General features: G+C 21.7%; 5 protein-coding genes across 5 annotated transcripts; 1 reads left to right on the plus strand and 4 right to left on the minus strand. All coding sequences in view use genetic code 6, as the record gives it.

The window, feature by feature from the left end:
* Window positions 1-126: 126 nt before the first annotated feature.
* TTHERM_00780770 (hypothetical protein) lies at window positions 127-7,460 on the minus strand (the record flags this gene model as incomplete). The annotated part of the gene is made up of 13 exons (XM_001026233.2): window positions 127-777; window positions 837-1,133; window positions 1,222-1,922; window positions 1,970-2,431; window positions 2,478-3,637; window positions 3,691-3,953; window positions 4,009-4,514; window positions 4,568-4,823; window positions 4,868-4,952; window positions 5,013-5,348; window positions 5,399-6,177; window positions 6,229-7,137; window positions 7,200-7,460. The coding sequence occupies 13 exons, from the start codon at window positions 7,458-7,460 to the stop codon at window positions 127-129; spliced, it is 6,666 nt and encodes a 2,221-aa protein (XP_001026233.2).
* Window positions 7,461-8,042: 582 nt separating this feature from the next.
* On the minus strand, window positions 8,043-8,657 carry TTHERM_000780759 (hypothetical protein; the record flags this gene model as incomplete). The annotated part of the gene is made up of 1 exon (XM_012800627.1): window positions 8,043-8,657. One exon carries the CDS (start codon window positions 8,655-8,657, stop codon window positions 8,043-8,045), a length of 615 nt encoding a protein of 204 aa, XP_012656081.1.
* A 353-nt stretch (window positions 8,658-9,010) lies between these two features.
* On the minus strand, window positions 9,011-10,033 carry TTHERM_00780760 (adenosine/AMP deaminase; the record flags this gene model as incomplete). The annotated part of the gene is made up of 1 exon (XM_001026232.1): window positions 9,011-10,033. One exon carries the CDS (start codon window positions 10,031-10,033, stop codon window positions 9,011-9,013), a length of 1,023 nt encoding a protein of 340 aa, XP_001026232.1.
* A 288-nt stretch (window positions 10,034-10,321) lies between these two features.
* TTHERM_00780750 (replication factor C, activator 1) lies at window positions 10,322-11,535 on the minus strand (the record flags this gene model as incomplete). The annotated part of the gene is made up of 3 exons (XM_001026231.3): window positions 10,322-10,924; window positions 11,076-11,409; window positions 11,507-11,535. 3 exons carry the CDS (start codon window positions 11,533-11,535, stop codon window positions 10,322-10,324), a joined length of 966 nt encoding a protein of 321 aa, XP_001026231.1.
* A 1,372-nt stretch (window positions 11,536-12,907) lies between these two features.
* TTHERM_00780740 (hypothetical protein) lies at window positions 12,908-13,678 on the plus strand (the record flags this gene model as incomplete). The annotated part of the gene is made up of 1 exon (XM_001026230.2): window positions 12,908-13,678. One exon carries the CDS (start codon window positions 12,908-12,910, stop codon window positions 13,676-13,678), a length of 771 nt encoding a protein of 256 aa, XP_001026230.2.
* Between the last annotated feature and the right edge of the window lie 697 nt (window positions 13,679-14,375).

The raw sequence follows: 14,375 nt of genomic DNA on the forward strand, positions 1-14,375 counted from the left end.
TGTTCTAAAAATAAAAAAATATTTTCATTTAACCTTGTTAAAATTAAGAAAGATCTTAATAGATTATAAAATTTTACAACATTTGTTTTTAGCTATTAATAGAGTCATTTCATAATTAATTAATAATCAATTTTATTTTAATTTTTTATATATATCTCTTAGTTATCTTCTAAGACTTCCCAAATTTATGGTAACAAAGAAATTATTCAGTTTGAATTATAAAAAATCGCTCTAATGAAATTCTTCTGATTAATGATAAAAAAATGAACTAGGTTAATCAGAAATATCGTCAGAGTTAACCAAAATATTTCTCTAAATTAAGCTTGCAATATTTACTTGATTTGATTATTTAGTTTATCTCAAATATTTAAGATTTAAAATTGACTAAAAGGAAGAATAGTCACTTAAATCCCAGCATTTTAAAATATAATTATGTTCTGCTGTATCATAAATAATAAATTTGAGATAATCTATTTTTATAGAATCTTATTTTTATTTTTAATTGATCTCATTTTTATAGTAAACTTCTTTAATAATTTTTTCATTTTATTCTATGTAATGTCTTTTAATTTCTATGCAGCAAATAAAATCTGTTATTGTTTATGGCTTCAGCTACCTCCATTCTTCCTTTATTTTATAAATTCTTATATATTCTAGTTTTTCTCTTGCTCTTTATTAGAAGGTTCTAATACACTTTTTATTGATAAGTAAAACCTCACGAGGTCTATTGCGAAAAACTTAAAGGTTTATGCTATCATTAAGCTCAACAATAAGTGTCTAAAAATATAATAATAAAATGATGCATAAAAATGTAATATAAAAAAATAGAAATTTACATTTTAATAAAATAGCAGCGAGCTCATAAATAAATTGAAAGCTTTTTCTTAGCTTAAATATAATTTATTTTCTCTTGAAATAAATATCAAAGTTTCAAATTATATGTAATCTAAAGTCCATTATAAAATACTCTTGTAATTTTAATCAAGCACTTCAATAACAAAAAAATTCTTACATTTGTAATACATTTACTCAGTTTAAATTCTTAAAAAACTGTTTTAATCTTCTTAATATTCTTAAACAATAACATTTACTCTCTACCTAGATTCCGAATACAAAATACCCTTTTTTAAGACCTTTTTATTTTTAATTATTAAAAAAATATTTAGTTAACCAAAACTTAGGAAATATTTGCCTATTTTAGAAAAGATAAAACTTAATTACCCTTTTAATGCACTAAACAACAGGTTTAATTACTAACTAATTGTCTTCCAACATAGGTTATTCTTATTTATCTGATTAATTTTAAAAATAGTTGTTTTTCCTACACACTTAGCTAATCTAGATTGCTTAAGAATTTATAGAGCTACAATCCATAATAATAGATCCATCGTTATATATTTATATATTTTAAGCTATTTCTTCAGCAATTTGTTGTACTGGTAAAGTTTACTTTTTATTTTTTTTGCTCTTACCATATATTCCATTTCTATTTAATTACTTTACACTATTAATGTTTACATTGATAATAAAAGCATCTTAATTATTTTTTTCTTCTAAAGGACTCTATTCTTTTACTGATTCTTCATCTGATATTTCTTCTTTGTTATATTGTGAAAATAATTTTTATTCCTTAATAAACTTTTTTATTTAGAAATTGTTTGATTTTTCTGTAATATCCTCTATATTTTAAATAATTTTTTATCCTTTATTATAAACTACTGTTAAATCAAAATTTTTTTAAGGAGATATTTGTGTCTTTTTTTCAAATTATAGATTATCTTAGCTACTAATTTAGTTCTCTGTAAAATTAAATACTATTTTTTAATCTTTTTTTTGTAAATTGGCTTTTTTCCAAAGGTACTAAAATTTATTTTCTCCAGTCTTATTAAAATGAAAGTTTTCCTAGTTTTCTTCAACTTATCCTTATAAAAAAATATTAGAAAAATTAGAAAATGCTTTTTTAATTTACCACTATAGGTCTTTTTCTTATTATCTAATTGGAGAGCTTTTACTGAAATTTTAGAATTATCTTCTTGAAATTATACATAAAAATATTTTTTGTTTTTATAGCCAATAAACTTTTTAATCTTATTTTGCTAATTTTTATTTTTAAGGAATAGTTTTTTCGTCAATATTTGATCTTTAACAAATTTATGTCTCCAAAATTTTTAAAGTTTTATCACTGAATTTACATAATCTATTTTAGTAACTTAATTTTTTTAAAACATTTCTTTTTTAAACTATTCCCTTAAAGAATTATAAGCATAAACTTTAAGAATTTCTTTTATTTAGTTATAATCTTTGATCAAAGAATAATTTTATATTTATTTTGCTATATTTTATACTTTTTTTAGATCAAACGAATACAAAATTTCTTATTTTTGCTAACTGTTTTCTCTTTATATCTTGAATCCTTCTATAAATAATATATCTATAAAAAAAATGAAAATTTTGTTATTTGTGAAATAAAAATTTACTCTAAAGAATATTTAGCTTGACAATAAGATCAAATATATAATTTTTATCTTCTAGATATAATATTCTGCAAATAAAAATTATAATCTTATCTTTATGTTGTTTTTTTAGATTGTAAGCATTCTGATAAATTTTTTATTTTACTAAAGCTTAAAGTTTACAAACTAAAATCTATTATCTAACATTTTCGTATAGCTAAGTGTTTAAATTTAAGCTAAATGTATTTTCAATTTAAATTATTTGTGTTTGCTAAAATATTAAATGTGATATTTTAAACAGTAAATTTCTTATTTGCTCTCTATCTTCATGTAAAACAGTCTGCAAAAAAGATATTTATTTAGATACTTATGCATGTAATTTAGGGTAAATTTAAAATAATAAAACTTCTCCAATAAATATTTTCCAGTTTTAATTATTCGAATATGCTATAATATTTATTTTCCTTTGAGATATGTTAAGAAATGAGTCAATAAAATATTCTATGTCATTTTTCTCATTATAAAAATATTCACTTGTAATAAAAATAAATTCTCTTTCCCACAGTTTATTTTAAGCTTTTACTTCTTAAAGATTTGCTTTTAGGCATTCATGCTGTTACAAAAATTGTAAATACTCATATTCCTTGTCAAAGAAAATTATTTTATTATTTTATTTGATGAGTTAAAATTTAATTTCCCAAAATGTTAAAGGGAAATATTAAATGATTTTATTTTCATCTGAGTTAGAAAAATAATTTCCTTTATCATTAAAATGAATCTTTTAATTGGTTTAAAATTCGTGACTTTTGCTATTTGCTGAAACATTCATTAGCGAAAATTAATTTTTATAGTATTTCAACTTCTAATTGAGTGCATTCATAACTACTTTTCGAATACTAAAATAATCTTTAAAAAGCAAATGATCTTACAAACCTAATTAGGCCAAATTAATGATGAATAAATTTTATTGCATATTTTTTTTATCTAGAAGCTTATTACTGAATATGATTATTTACTTATCTTCTTTGCAGCAATATACTTCACATCTAATTTAGTTTTTATTTTGATCTTCAAATCCAAAATCATTTAATAATATTTTAGATTTATTTATCATGTTTATTTACTCTGCCTTCAAGGTAAAATTGTATTAATTTACATCTTTCCATCTCTTTGAGATCTTACCTCTTAGTAAATTTATTTAATTTAAGAAATTGTTTTTTTAATGTAATAAATTTACTTGTTGTAAGAAGGAATCAGTTTATTAAAATTATCTACTAGAGAATTAACTAAAAGTATTTAAGAACTTTTAATTAGTTTTAACAACAATGTCTTATCATTCAGATAAAAGTTATCAAAGCTTGATTATTTATTAAAAATTTTATTATAATTACTATTCATTTCGATATTATTTTTTTGATGTTATCCGTTAATTAAGTAAGCCTCTACACTCCTTTCAAATAACTGATCAAGTAGCTTCTCAGCTTTATCATATTTTGATACCTAAAAAAAACAATAATTAAACTAGTTTTTTATAATGAATGAATTAATTAATTACTATCTTTTTTCTATCAATAAGCTCACAATATTAATAATTCCTTTTAAAACTTATATTATTTTTAATAGGTTTTTACTACATTAATTTTTTTGTCAAACTTTTACTTACTGCCATTCTATTTTAAATATTTTTAATCTTTTCATAAGAGATAGATGGCAATAAGTTTGAGCTCTTAATTAGAACTTCTATTTCAGGAGAATCAATCGTTAATTAATTTTTCAAGTCAAATTAAGCTTTAGTTAAACTGATTGTTTTATTCAACAATATTTAAATTTCTTCATTAGAGTAATATCCTTAAATATGTAATTCTTTTACTTCAACATTTTTAGATACTAAGCAATTTCTTCTTTAGATATTTTAAAGCATTGCTTTTATTTATACCTTACTTCTGCATTAATCAATTGTAAAATTAACTACACACTTCTCATCTACGATCATTTTTATTCTTTTTTTTTAAACCCATATTCCATTCTGCTAGTCTTCTCTAAATTTTCTAAGATGCAATTCTTTTTTTAATAAAAATATTGTCAACAAAAATATTTATCTCTCAAAAAAATACTGAATAAAGTTCTTTATAGACTTGATTTCACGAAAGATTAAATTTTTATAAGTGATTTTAGCTTATCTTGATTGAAAATTTACTTAGTTTGCTTATATACCTCCTTTAATCTTTTATTGATAAATGAACTATTTATATTTGAATACAAGAGCTGTCCCTCTTCTGTGAAGGAAACATATTCTACCCAAGAGTATTTTAGTGATTTTTATATTTCTGCAGCAACTTCTTGAGTTAGCTTAAAACGACTTTTATTTTACTAAGCAAAAATTAAACATGCAAAAATAAATTAACAAAATTTACGTTTCTTTACAAATCTATCGATTTTAAATAGAAATCATTTTCATTTTTCACTAACAGGATTTCATAATATTTATTACTAAAATTGCTGTTTTAAAAATAAAAATAAACTTTATTATTTAAATATCAATTTTTCAAATTAAGCTACTCGTAATATGTTCCTTTTTTTAATGTTTGTTGCTTTATTCTTTTTTTAGAATTTTCAATAAGTGCTTAGAACCTACTTTAGCAGATTCGTCTCCTAAAATAATTTTGTAATTATATAGTTTTTTCAAGCATATTATATAATTTCCCTGTAAAACTTTTCTTTCTATTGAGAAAGTTAATCAAATTAGCACTGCTTTGATTTAAGAGCTTGCTGCACATTTAAATGCTTTCTTCGAACACAAATGGATCTTCTTTAACGTTATTCTAGCTCATTTTTTCAAAATTTTATTTCTTTTAACTATTCCAATCAATTACGACTTAATTGTTTTCAATAATTCTGTTAAAGATAAATTTATTAACCTCAAAAATTAAAATAAAAAAATTTACATAAAAGGACTGACTTAGGTTATAAATGAGCATTTTAAAGTACTAATGGTGTAAGCTACCTAATTTTTGCATCTATTTAAATTTAAGTTCATGAGTATTTCATCTGATGTAAAAATGCTTGAAAATCTCTCTTTTGCATTTTGTTTAGATATTAATGTAACATAAAATTTAATTCTTTAACTCTCCTATCCTTCAAGCTAAACGGTTTTTACAAAATAATCTTCATTAATAAACTTATTATCTTAATAGATTCTTAACTTAACAAAAGTCTGCACAATATTTTTTTTTTCATTTTTAAAAAGTTCACTTTATTATTTTTGCTTTTGAATATATTTCATTAGCACAACATAAAATTTAAGTAAGAAAAAATTTTTCTAAACCATTTCTTATTTTAATCTCTAAGTTTCAGTTATTAATCTATTTTTGTTACTTTCAACGAGTTTAAATCTAAATTATTAAATATGTTTTATTATCTATCTGGCTTTTATTTTCTTCCTTATTTCTTCAAGTTTGCTTTATCTAAGTATCTCTTATTATTAGATTTACCATTTTTAATACTCTTTTTCTTATATTTATTAATTTATTCCTAATAAAAATTATAACCTCTCTCTTTTATCAATGTCAAGCAAAAAATCCTCTCTTTTATTAATTGCATTTATATTTTGATTATACTCTCTATCATCACAATCTGAGCTGCTTGACCAACTTAAATTTATCTTAATAGTTTCTAAATCATTTTCAAATTTAAGTTGGCTTAGTTTGTAGCTTTTGTATTCATCCTTTAAATAAAATCAAAAAAAATTATTAGTGTTTTATATGAAAAAATTTACTCTTGATTAACTTTAAATATGGCTATCTAACAATCTATCCAAATTAGTTTATCTAACTATATTATTTCTGTAACAAAACCTTGAAGGTGACATTTACCTAGCTTAAAATTAGATGTGTTGTAAGTTATCTTTAATAATATGATTAGGAAATATTTCAATTTTATTCCTTATGCTATCTACTCTTTTTACTTTTAATTCTTAATCTAAAACCTTCAAAGTATTTTTCACTTTGGCTACTCTTTCCTTTTCATTTTAATCTTTGATTACATCAATACGATTTATTTACGTAGGCTAACATTATGTTTTTTTTATTAATGCAGTGATAACTTTTTCATTTTGCTCTTTTTAAGTATCAGGGTAAGAAATTTAAATTGACTATTCTAAATCTTAGCTTTTTTTACTTGATTCTTAAATAATTGAAATTTATTGTACATTATCAAATTAAGTTTATGCTGACAATTAATTTTCATTCTATTTTTATATAATTAGTCTATTTTTGGGTGGTGATAGAGATCTAAGACCTTACTTTTAAGTGCTTATATTTACCAATTACCTTTATGGGGATTAAAATCGTATTCCTTATGAATTATTTTCAATTACTCTTACCTATTTAAGGTTAGGTGATTTTGCTTAATTTTTTTAGTTGAATTTAATAAATTGCACTTGTTACTACTCTAATATTTCTTTGTTTTCCTTTATGTTCTAATCTTAATTATTAGAATATTTTAAAGTACTTTTAATACCAAGGCTAGAGCTTCCTGAAATATTTTAACTTTCAGTAATAAAATGTTTATAAAAAGCATTTTAACTAGATTAAACAAAAGAAACTAAAGGTGAAATTGGAGAAAGTGGAAGAGATTAAAAAGAAGTACTTAATAATTTATTTGTCTTTTCATAATCTAAAAGCCTCTATTGTAATTAAAAATAATTACTTCATAAAAAAATTATATAATTAATTAAACAATAATTACTTCTTTTGTCTCTAAATATTTATTTTTAAAGTCAAAATAGAGATTTTAAAGCTCATGAGTTAGATTAAATTACTCAATTACTTCAAAAGATTTTTTTATGTAATCAATAGATTATTTATAATTTTATTGGTTATAAACTAAAATTCCCATATTAAATAAGCAAATACATTAAACTTTAACAGCACTTTACAGTTAGCTTTATTCTGTTTCAAACCCATTTTTATTCATTTATTGTAGCTATTCTTATGTCTCTTTTATCATTTTTTCACAGATTTAATTACATTCACTTCCACATTAGATTGCTTGCTAATAACTTTAAAAAATAAATTAAATGATAAAAAAATATCTTTAAAATATAATAAAATAAAATGTAATTTATAGAATTAAAGTTAAAATTATTAAATGAATAAAATCAATCAATCTACTTTTTTAACTCTCCATATAATTCACTTAAATTTAAAAAGGTAATATGTCTTTCTTAGTTAACCTTAAAATAATTTATTAATTCTAAAGAAAACTTCGAATAAGTTAGAGATTCCTAGAGCAACTTCATTCTTTTTAGGATATCAGATTTTAAATTCAAAAGTTAAACAATTAAGTCAGGATAAAACCCATATTTTGATGCTTGTAATTTATGCTGCTAATCAACAACTTATTGACTTTAGATTAACTATAATATCTAATCTGAATTTACAAAAAAAATACTCTCTATAGCATAAGTAGATATTTCAAGTTTTACATTTAAATACAAAGGATCATCTAAGATGGAAATAAATTCAATCAGTTTATTGACAACCATATTTAACCGAATTTTATATAAACTAACCGAGTTTTATTTATTCTTCAAAATATCATCAATTACTTTATTTATTATAAAAATTTAATATTTAGTATTTAAATTGTAAATTAACTAGATATTAATTCAATACATCTATTTAAAATTCTACAACACTCTTCCCAATCTTTACTAAGATATTTTTCTTTTATTTAGGACATCCCTTCAAAGATAGTTAAATCAGGGCTAGTTAAATTAAGTTTACTGACAGGTGAATGTGGTCTGCTGTTTGAATTTTTTTAAGAGGGTGATACAGGTCTTTGTTTATTGCAAATAAAACTTTGCTTTCTACTTATTTAAGTTGAATAGGCTTGATTAAGACTTTCTATTTTTTGTGCAATCTTTATTGAATTTTTATGAGCTTTTGAATTATTCATTTATAATAAATTAGCATTTACAGCCTATGCTTCTTTTGTTATCCTCATCTTAACTTAAGATGGTGATTTTGATTTAATAATTACTGTTTATATTTTATTTATTTCATCTTTCTTGTGATGAGTTACATTGTTTAGTACCTTCTGAAATTTTACAATTTTTAAATTAGTCTACTATCTATTTGGTTCTTTTATCTCATCCGTATATTGATTATTCTAGTTTTCCAATATGTCATAGTCATCACTCATGCTTTATGATAGATATTCTTGAATGATAGAATTCATTTGAACTTTAAAAATTAAAATATTATTTTCACAGAAAATTAGCTTAAAGCGTTTGATTCTACTTAGGATTGATTAAGTAATTAAAATATTCATTTAATTTAAAATAACCAAAAAAATTCGAAACAAACTATTGAATATTATAAGTTCACTCAATCATGATCGGAATTTTAATTCTATTTAAAATTCACATATTCAAATTATTTTCTTTTAATTGGCTAAAAAAATAATAAACAAACAAACAAACAAAAAATATTTATAACAAAAAAATTTTTTAAAATAATATTTTTTAATAAAATAAAAATCTTTGAAATGATCTATCAGTTAGGTGATTCTTGGTAGATTTCAAAATATTATTAAATTTATTATTGTAAATACTCTTTGTGTTATGTATCGAATATCATGTTTGAAGAGTTAATAAGTAATTATTTGAATTACTCTTTATTCAAATTGAATGTTTTTATTATTTTTTAATGCTCTTGAGTAGAATCAGTATCAAAAACACCCGTATCATCTGTACTTAAACTAACTAAATGTCCTTAAAAAAAGAAGTCCTTAAAGTGATGTTCTGACATATCTTTTAGACCTTTAGTAAAAAAATTACTAGTTGGACAAAGCTCAATTGGAATCTTTTTTTAAATTATTCGATCATACAATTATTTGTTAAAGAAGTTAAAGTGACCTACTCTATCTGGTTGAAATTCAATCATTTGTAATGTTTCATCTATAACTTATTATCCATCAATAACTGCAGCGTGCAGAGTAGTTTTAATATTTAATTACTTGCATTACTAAAAGTATTTAATAAAATCTGAAAATGAATTTTTTTCAGGATTACCACTGAAATCTAAACCAACTACATAAGGTTATTCTTTGTGCATTTTAAGCATCAAATTAAATACTTTTTGAGCATGCTCTTAAGATCTGCCTCTATCAATACTGAGGAGTAACCTCACTTACATTGTTTAATCTTTTTATTAATTATGATCTTTAATAACTTCAAGTATAGTATTGACATATTCTTCCATAGTAAAACTTCCGTTTTCGCATTATTTTGGGGTAGTTCTGATTTCCAAATAAATTACATTTTATAATTTAAAATCTTCAAGCATTTCCTTAGTGACTCTTCTAAAATCAGGTAAAGTTTTTATAGTTTATGATATGATTCCAAACACATGAAACTATCCATCATTATCCTTGCGATCGAAGCATGAAAAGTCTAGCTACAAATTTTTTTCTTTAGCAAATTACTCAAGAGTTTCTTTTCTCACACATCCATTTAAGTGTGCATGCAATTCTATTTTAGGTGCTTTTTTTATAAAATCTAGATCTATTTAACTCATTTTATCAAAATTAAAAAAAAAATTTATTAGTGATTTCTATTTACAAAAATTAAAATATTGAAAATTGTAATCAAACTATTCAATTGATTAAATTTTTACAGTATTTAAAAGTAAAATAATTTATTTTATATTCAACAAACACTAGAGAGAAAGATTTTTAAAGCTTTATTTTATACTATAAAATAGTTTATACTTTTACAATTACTGAATCAAGTAAGACAGAGTTAATAATACATACAATTTAATAATATATTTTTTTTTAAAAAATAACCGATCACTAATTTATTTTCATTTTTTGGAGTTTGCAATAGAAGATATTTTAGCAAGATATCCAGAAATCTGCAAGAATGTTGGCAAGCCTTCAAGAACTTTCATCTTAAGGAAAGCCATTTCTCTCATAAATTCATATTGAAGCTATTTATCCATATCTTGAGTTTGGATAAGTTTATATAAATTGTTAACTAAATCGTAAGCAGTATATCCTTCTTCCCATAGTGGATAAAGTTTCTTTTAAGCAGCATGGAAGTTTCCATTAACACATTCTGCAATAACTTGTTAAAGGACTTCAACATTTGGGACATCACAAACCTTAAGGACATTTTCTTTATTTACAAGTTTGAAAGCAGTGTAGGTAGCTTATAAATTGTTAATTGCTTATCTCATATCTCCTTCACATGTAAAGAGTAGAGCTTCTTTACCTCCCTTATCTATTTTGATATTTTCTTTTTCTACAATTTCTTCAAGTCTTCTTAATATTTATTCGTCAGTTAACTTAGTAAATCTTAAAATAGCACATCTACTTTGAATAGCATCAATTAATTTTGAACTATCATTACAACTTAATACAAATCTAGTAGTATCAGCAAAATCACTAATAATCATTCTTAAAGCCTATAAATTATAAAGAAAAAAATTAAACTATCTCTTAATTTGTTTATATTAATCAAATATTCTAATGCTCAGAGCCATTTTCCTTTTGGCGCACTTGTTTAAAAAACAAAAAAGAGAGGGAAAATAAAAAAATGAAAATAATCCTAATTACCTGTTAAGCTCCTTCAGTTAATGAATCAGCTTCATCAAGAATAATTATTTTATGAAGACCAGGCTTTAAATTTACCTTTTTTTATGCAAAACTCTTTATTTTTTCTCTGACAACATCAATACCTCTTTCGTCAGAAGCATTCATTTCAAGAGCACAGGAATCAAATACATCTGCAAGTAGTGTTCTTGCTAAACAAAGTACTGAACTAGTTTTACCAATACCAGGAGGACCAACTAATATCATATTTGGGACGTTACCTTCCTCTGCAATTGTTCTTAACTTGATCAAGGCATCTTCATTACCTTAAACTTCATCTAATGTACGAGGACGATACCTAATAAGTATATTATATTATTTATTTAATGGCAGTTAAAATATAGCAATTAATTATTAATTTTCAATGCTAATTCTAATTAATGCTAAAAAAGTACTTCTCAAGCCATATTTCTTTACTTGCCATTTCTATTCAAAAATTTTATTTTTACTTTAGATAACCCTTTTTTTTTTTAAATAAGAATGCTTATCAAATTTTTTTTAATGAATAAAAGATATATATATTCTACACTTAATCTAAAATCTAAGCTTTTAAAATTAAACTATCTATCAGCTATTAATTTTTATCAAATTTTGCGCGCAAAATTAAATACTAATAAAAAATTTATTGCCTAGCATTTATCTCTAAAATTAAAATACTTGATAATCATAATTATATAATAAGAAATCCACTAAGTTAAATTTACTGTTTATTTTATTAATATAATAAATATAAAGATTAAATACTAAATAAATTTAGGGAAATAGAAGAAAGAATGAATGGAAATTTTTAATATAGTTTGTTTTTACATTTATATAGAATATTTAAACACCGTATTATAAAATTATTTTTTTTTGTACTCAGGCATATTTTATTTCTTTTAAATTAGATTAGAATTTTTAAAAAATACTAAAAAAAATATTTTACAACCTCATTCATTAAAAAAAATTCTAAATTCATATTCATGATAATTTGATATGATTGTAATTACTTTATGAAAAATTTAAAAATAATCCAATATATTTTTTAAAAAAATCTTAATAAGCAAACAAATTATTTAACTTCTTACTTAAAGGAATTAATAAATACTAAAAAAAAACTATTAAAATTAAGTAATTTATCAGAAATTAATTTTTATTAAATTTTGTGCATAAAATTAAATGTTAATAAATAAATTTTTTACCTAGCATTTATATCTTTGCTATTAAAATACTTGATAATTATAAAAATGTATTTTAATACTTTTAATATAAAGTCGTAAATTAATTAATTAAATAAAGTTTTTGTCTATTTCAATAATGCCTACAAAATAATATATGTAAAAATTAAATCTTAGAAAAGTATAGGGTTATAAAAAGAAAGACGAATGAATGAGGGAGGAAGTTTAGCAAAAATGCTGGCAAAAGAAATATTATAATAAAACTTATAAAACTAAGAGAAGATTTCTTGCATTTAAATTAGATTAGATATTCTTAAATAATAATCTAAAGTATTAAATACTCTAATAAATTATTCAAAAAAACTCTTAATAAGTAAACAAATAATATATTGATTTTCTTTCTGAAAGGAAACAATAAATACTAAAAAAAAAAATAATTTTAAAACATTCTTTCCTTAATTAAAATTTAGAAAAATAAGCTTTTGCGACCTCTTAATCGATCCGCTCAACCACCTCTTTTTAATAACAGGAATTATTGATCCTGATTGGTTCCTTTTTTCAGGTAAACTAGATTATTAAGGAGATTAAACATTTCCTAATAATAATAACAATAACAATGATAATGATAATGATTATCCAATGAATGATGAAAATTAATAAGACTTGATAATTGTCAAATCTCAAGGTCCTACTGCTTAGAATTTAAGATATTTAGTTTAGGTGGATTAAGGCCACCATGGTTCCAATTCTAGTACAGGTGATGGTTTATTTAGTGAACCATAAAATAATGATAACTAATAAAATGATGAAAAAATAGAAAGCTACACTGATTCAAATAATACGACTGAATAAAATTCTCTTAAAATAGAAAAAAATTAATAAATAGGAAGAAAATTAGATATTTTTTGCACGTTTTTCTTTGATGACTATAGAAAAAAAAAAGGTTATTTAAACTCAATGCCATTTTACAATAAGAATGATCAAAGAAATATATCAAAATAAGACTTCTACTTTTTGATTAAATAATTTGAGATACCTGAAGATTTTGATACTTATTTTTAAAAATGGAAAAACAACAATGAAAATTCGTGCTAAAAAAAAAAAAAATAACATATTTCAAAGGGGTAAGGAGAAAGACATGATAAAAAAAAATTTAAACAATTTGAGATATTTATGAACCATTGCTAAAATATTAATAATTTAGATGAATTTAAGAGAGCATAAGTAGTGATTAATGAAAGAAATAAAAATTATGTTGAACACATGAGAATATTTTGCTAAACAGATCACATACCTATTATGAAAACTAAAAAAATAAAGAAAAATAAAGAAAAGTATGAAGATGGTCAATACTTTATTAATAATTTAATTTAAACAGAATTATTAGACAATCCTGAAAAATTAATATGAATATATATTTTAAGTAACAATTTGTTTAAAATAGTTTATTTTAAATTTACCTAGAATAATCTTAACTAAATTTAATTTCAACTAAATCATATTTATTTTATCATAAATAAATATGATATGATTGTTATTATTCATTTTACTAAATAAAGTAAAATATACTATTAATACTACAATTTATTATTAAATTAATACAACTAAGTATTCTCAAGAATAATTATTAAATAAATGATAAAACTGTAAAAATAAACAAATTTCTTAAATTTCTTGCTAATAAATACAAATTAATATCCTTTATTATAAAGAAAATATTAAATTTATATTTCTTATTTAAGATTTTATATTAATTAAATAAGCAAATAATAACCCCACTTTAACTTATGAGTAAAAGTGAAATAGAGAATTAATAAAAAACTTCATTCATCTATGAAAATTTTTGAAAGATTAAGATAATTTGAGTTATAATTCTTAGAATAAACTTAAGGATTTGGAATATTTGATATTTTAAATTTAACTAGCTAATATTCTATCAAATGAAAATATACTCTTATTCTTAAAAAGCTGTTTTTATTTTAATTAAATATAAAGCAATAATTTTAATACAAAAATCAAATTATTTTAATCATTTTTATTGGTATTTAATTTTCAGTTTTATTATTTCAGAGTTTTATGATAAATTAAGTTTTTATTTCTGATTTTA

Source organism: Tetrahymena thermophila (assembly GCF_000189635.1).
Source record: "Tetrahymena thermophila SB210 genomic scaffold scf_8254043, whole genome shotgun sequence".
NCBI classification, from domain to species: Eukaryota; Ciliophora; class Oligohymenophorea; order Hymenostomatida; family Tetrahymenidae; genus Tetrahymena; species Tetrahymena thermophila.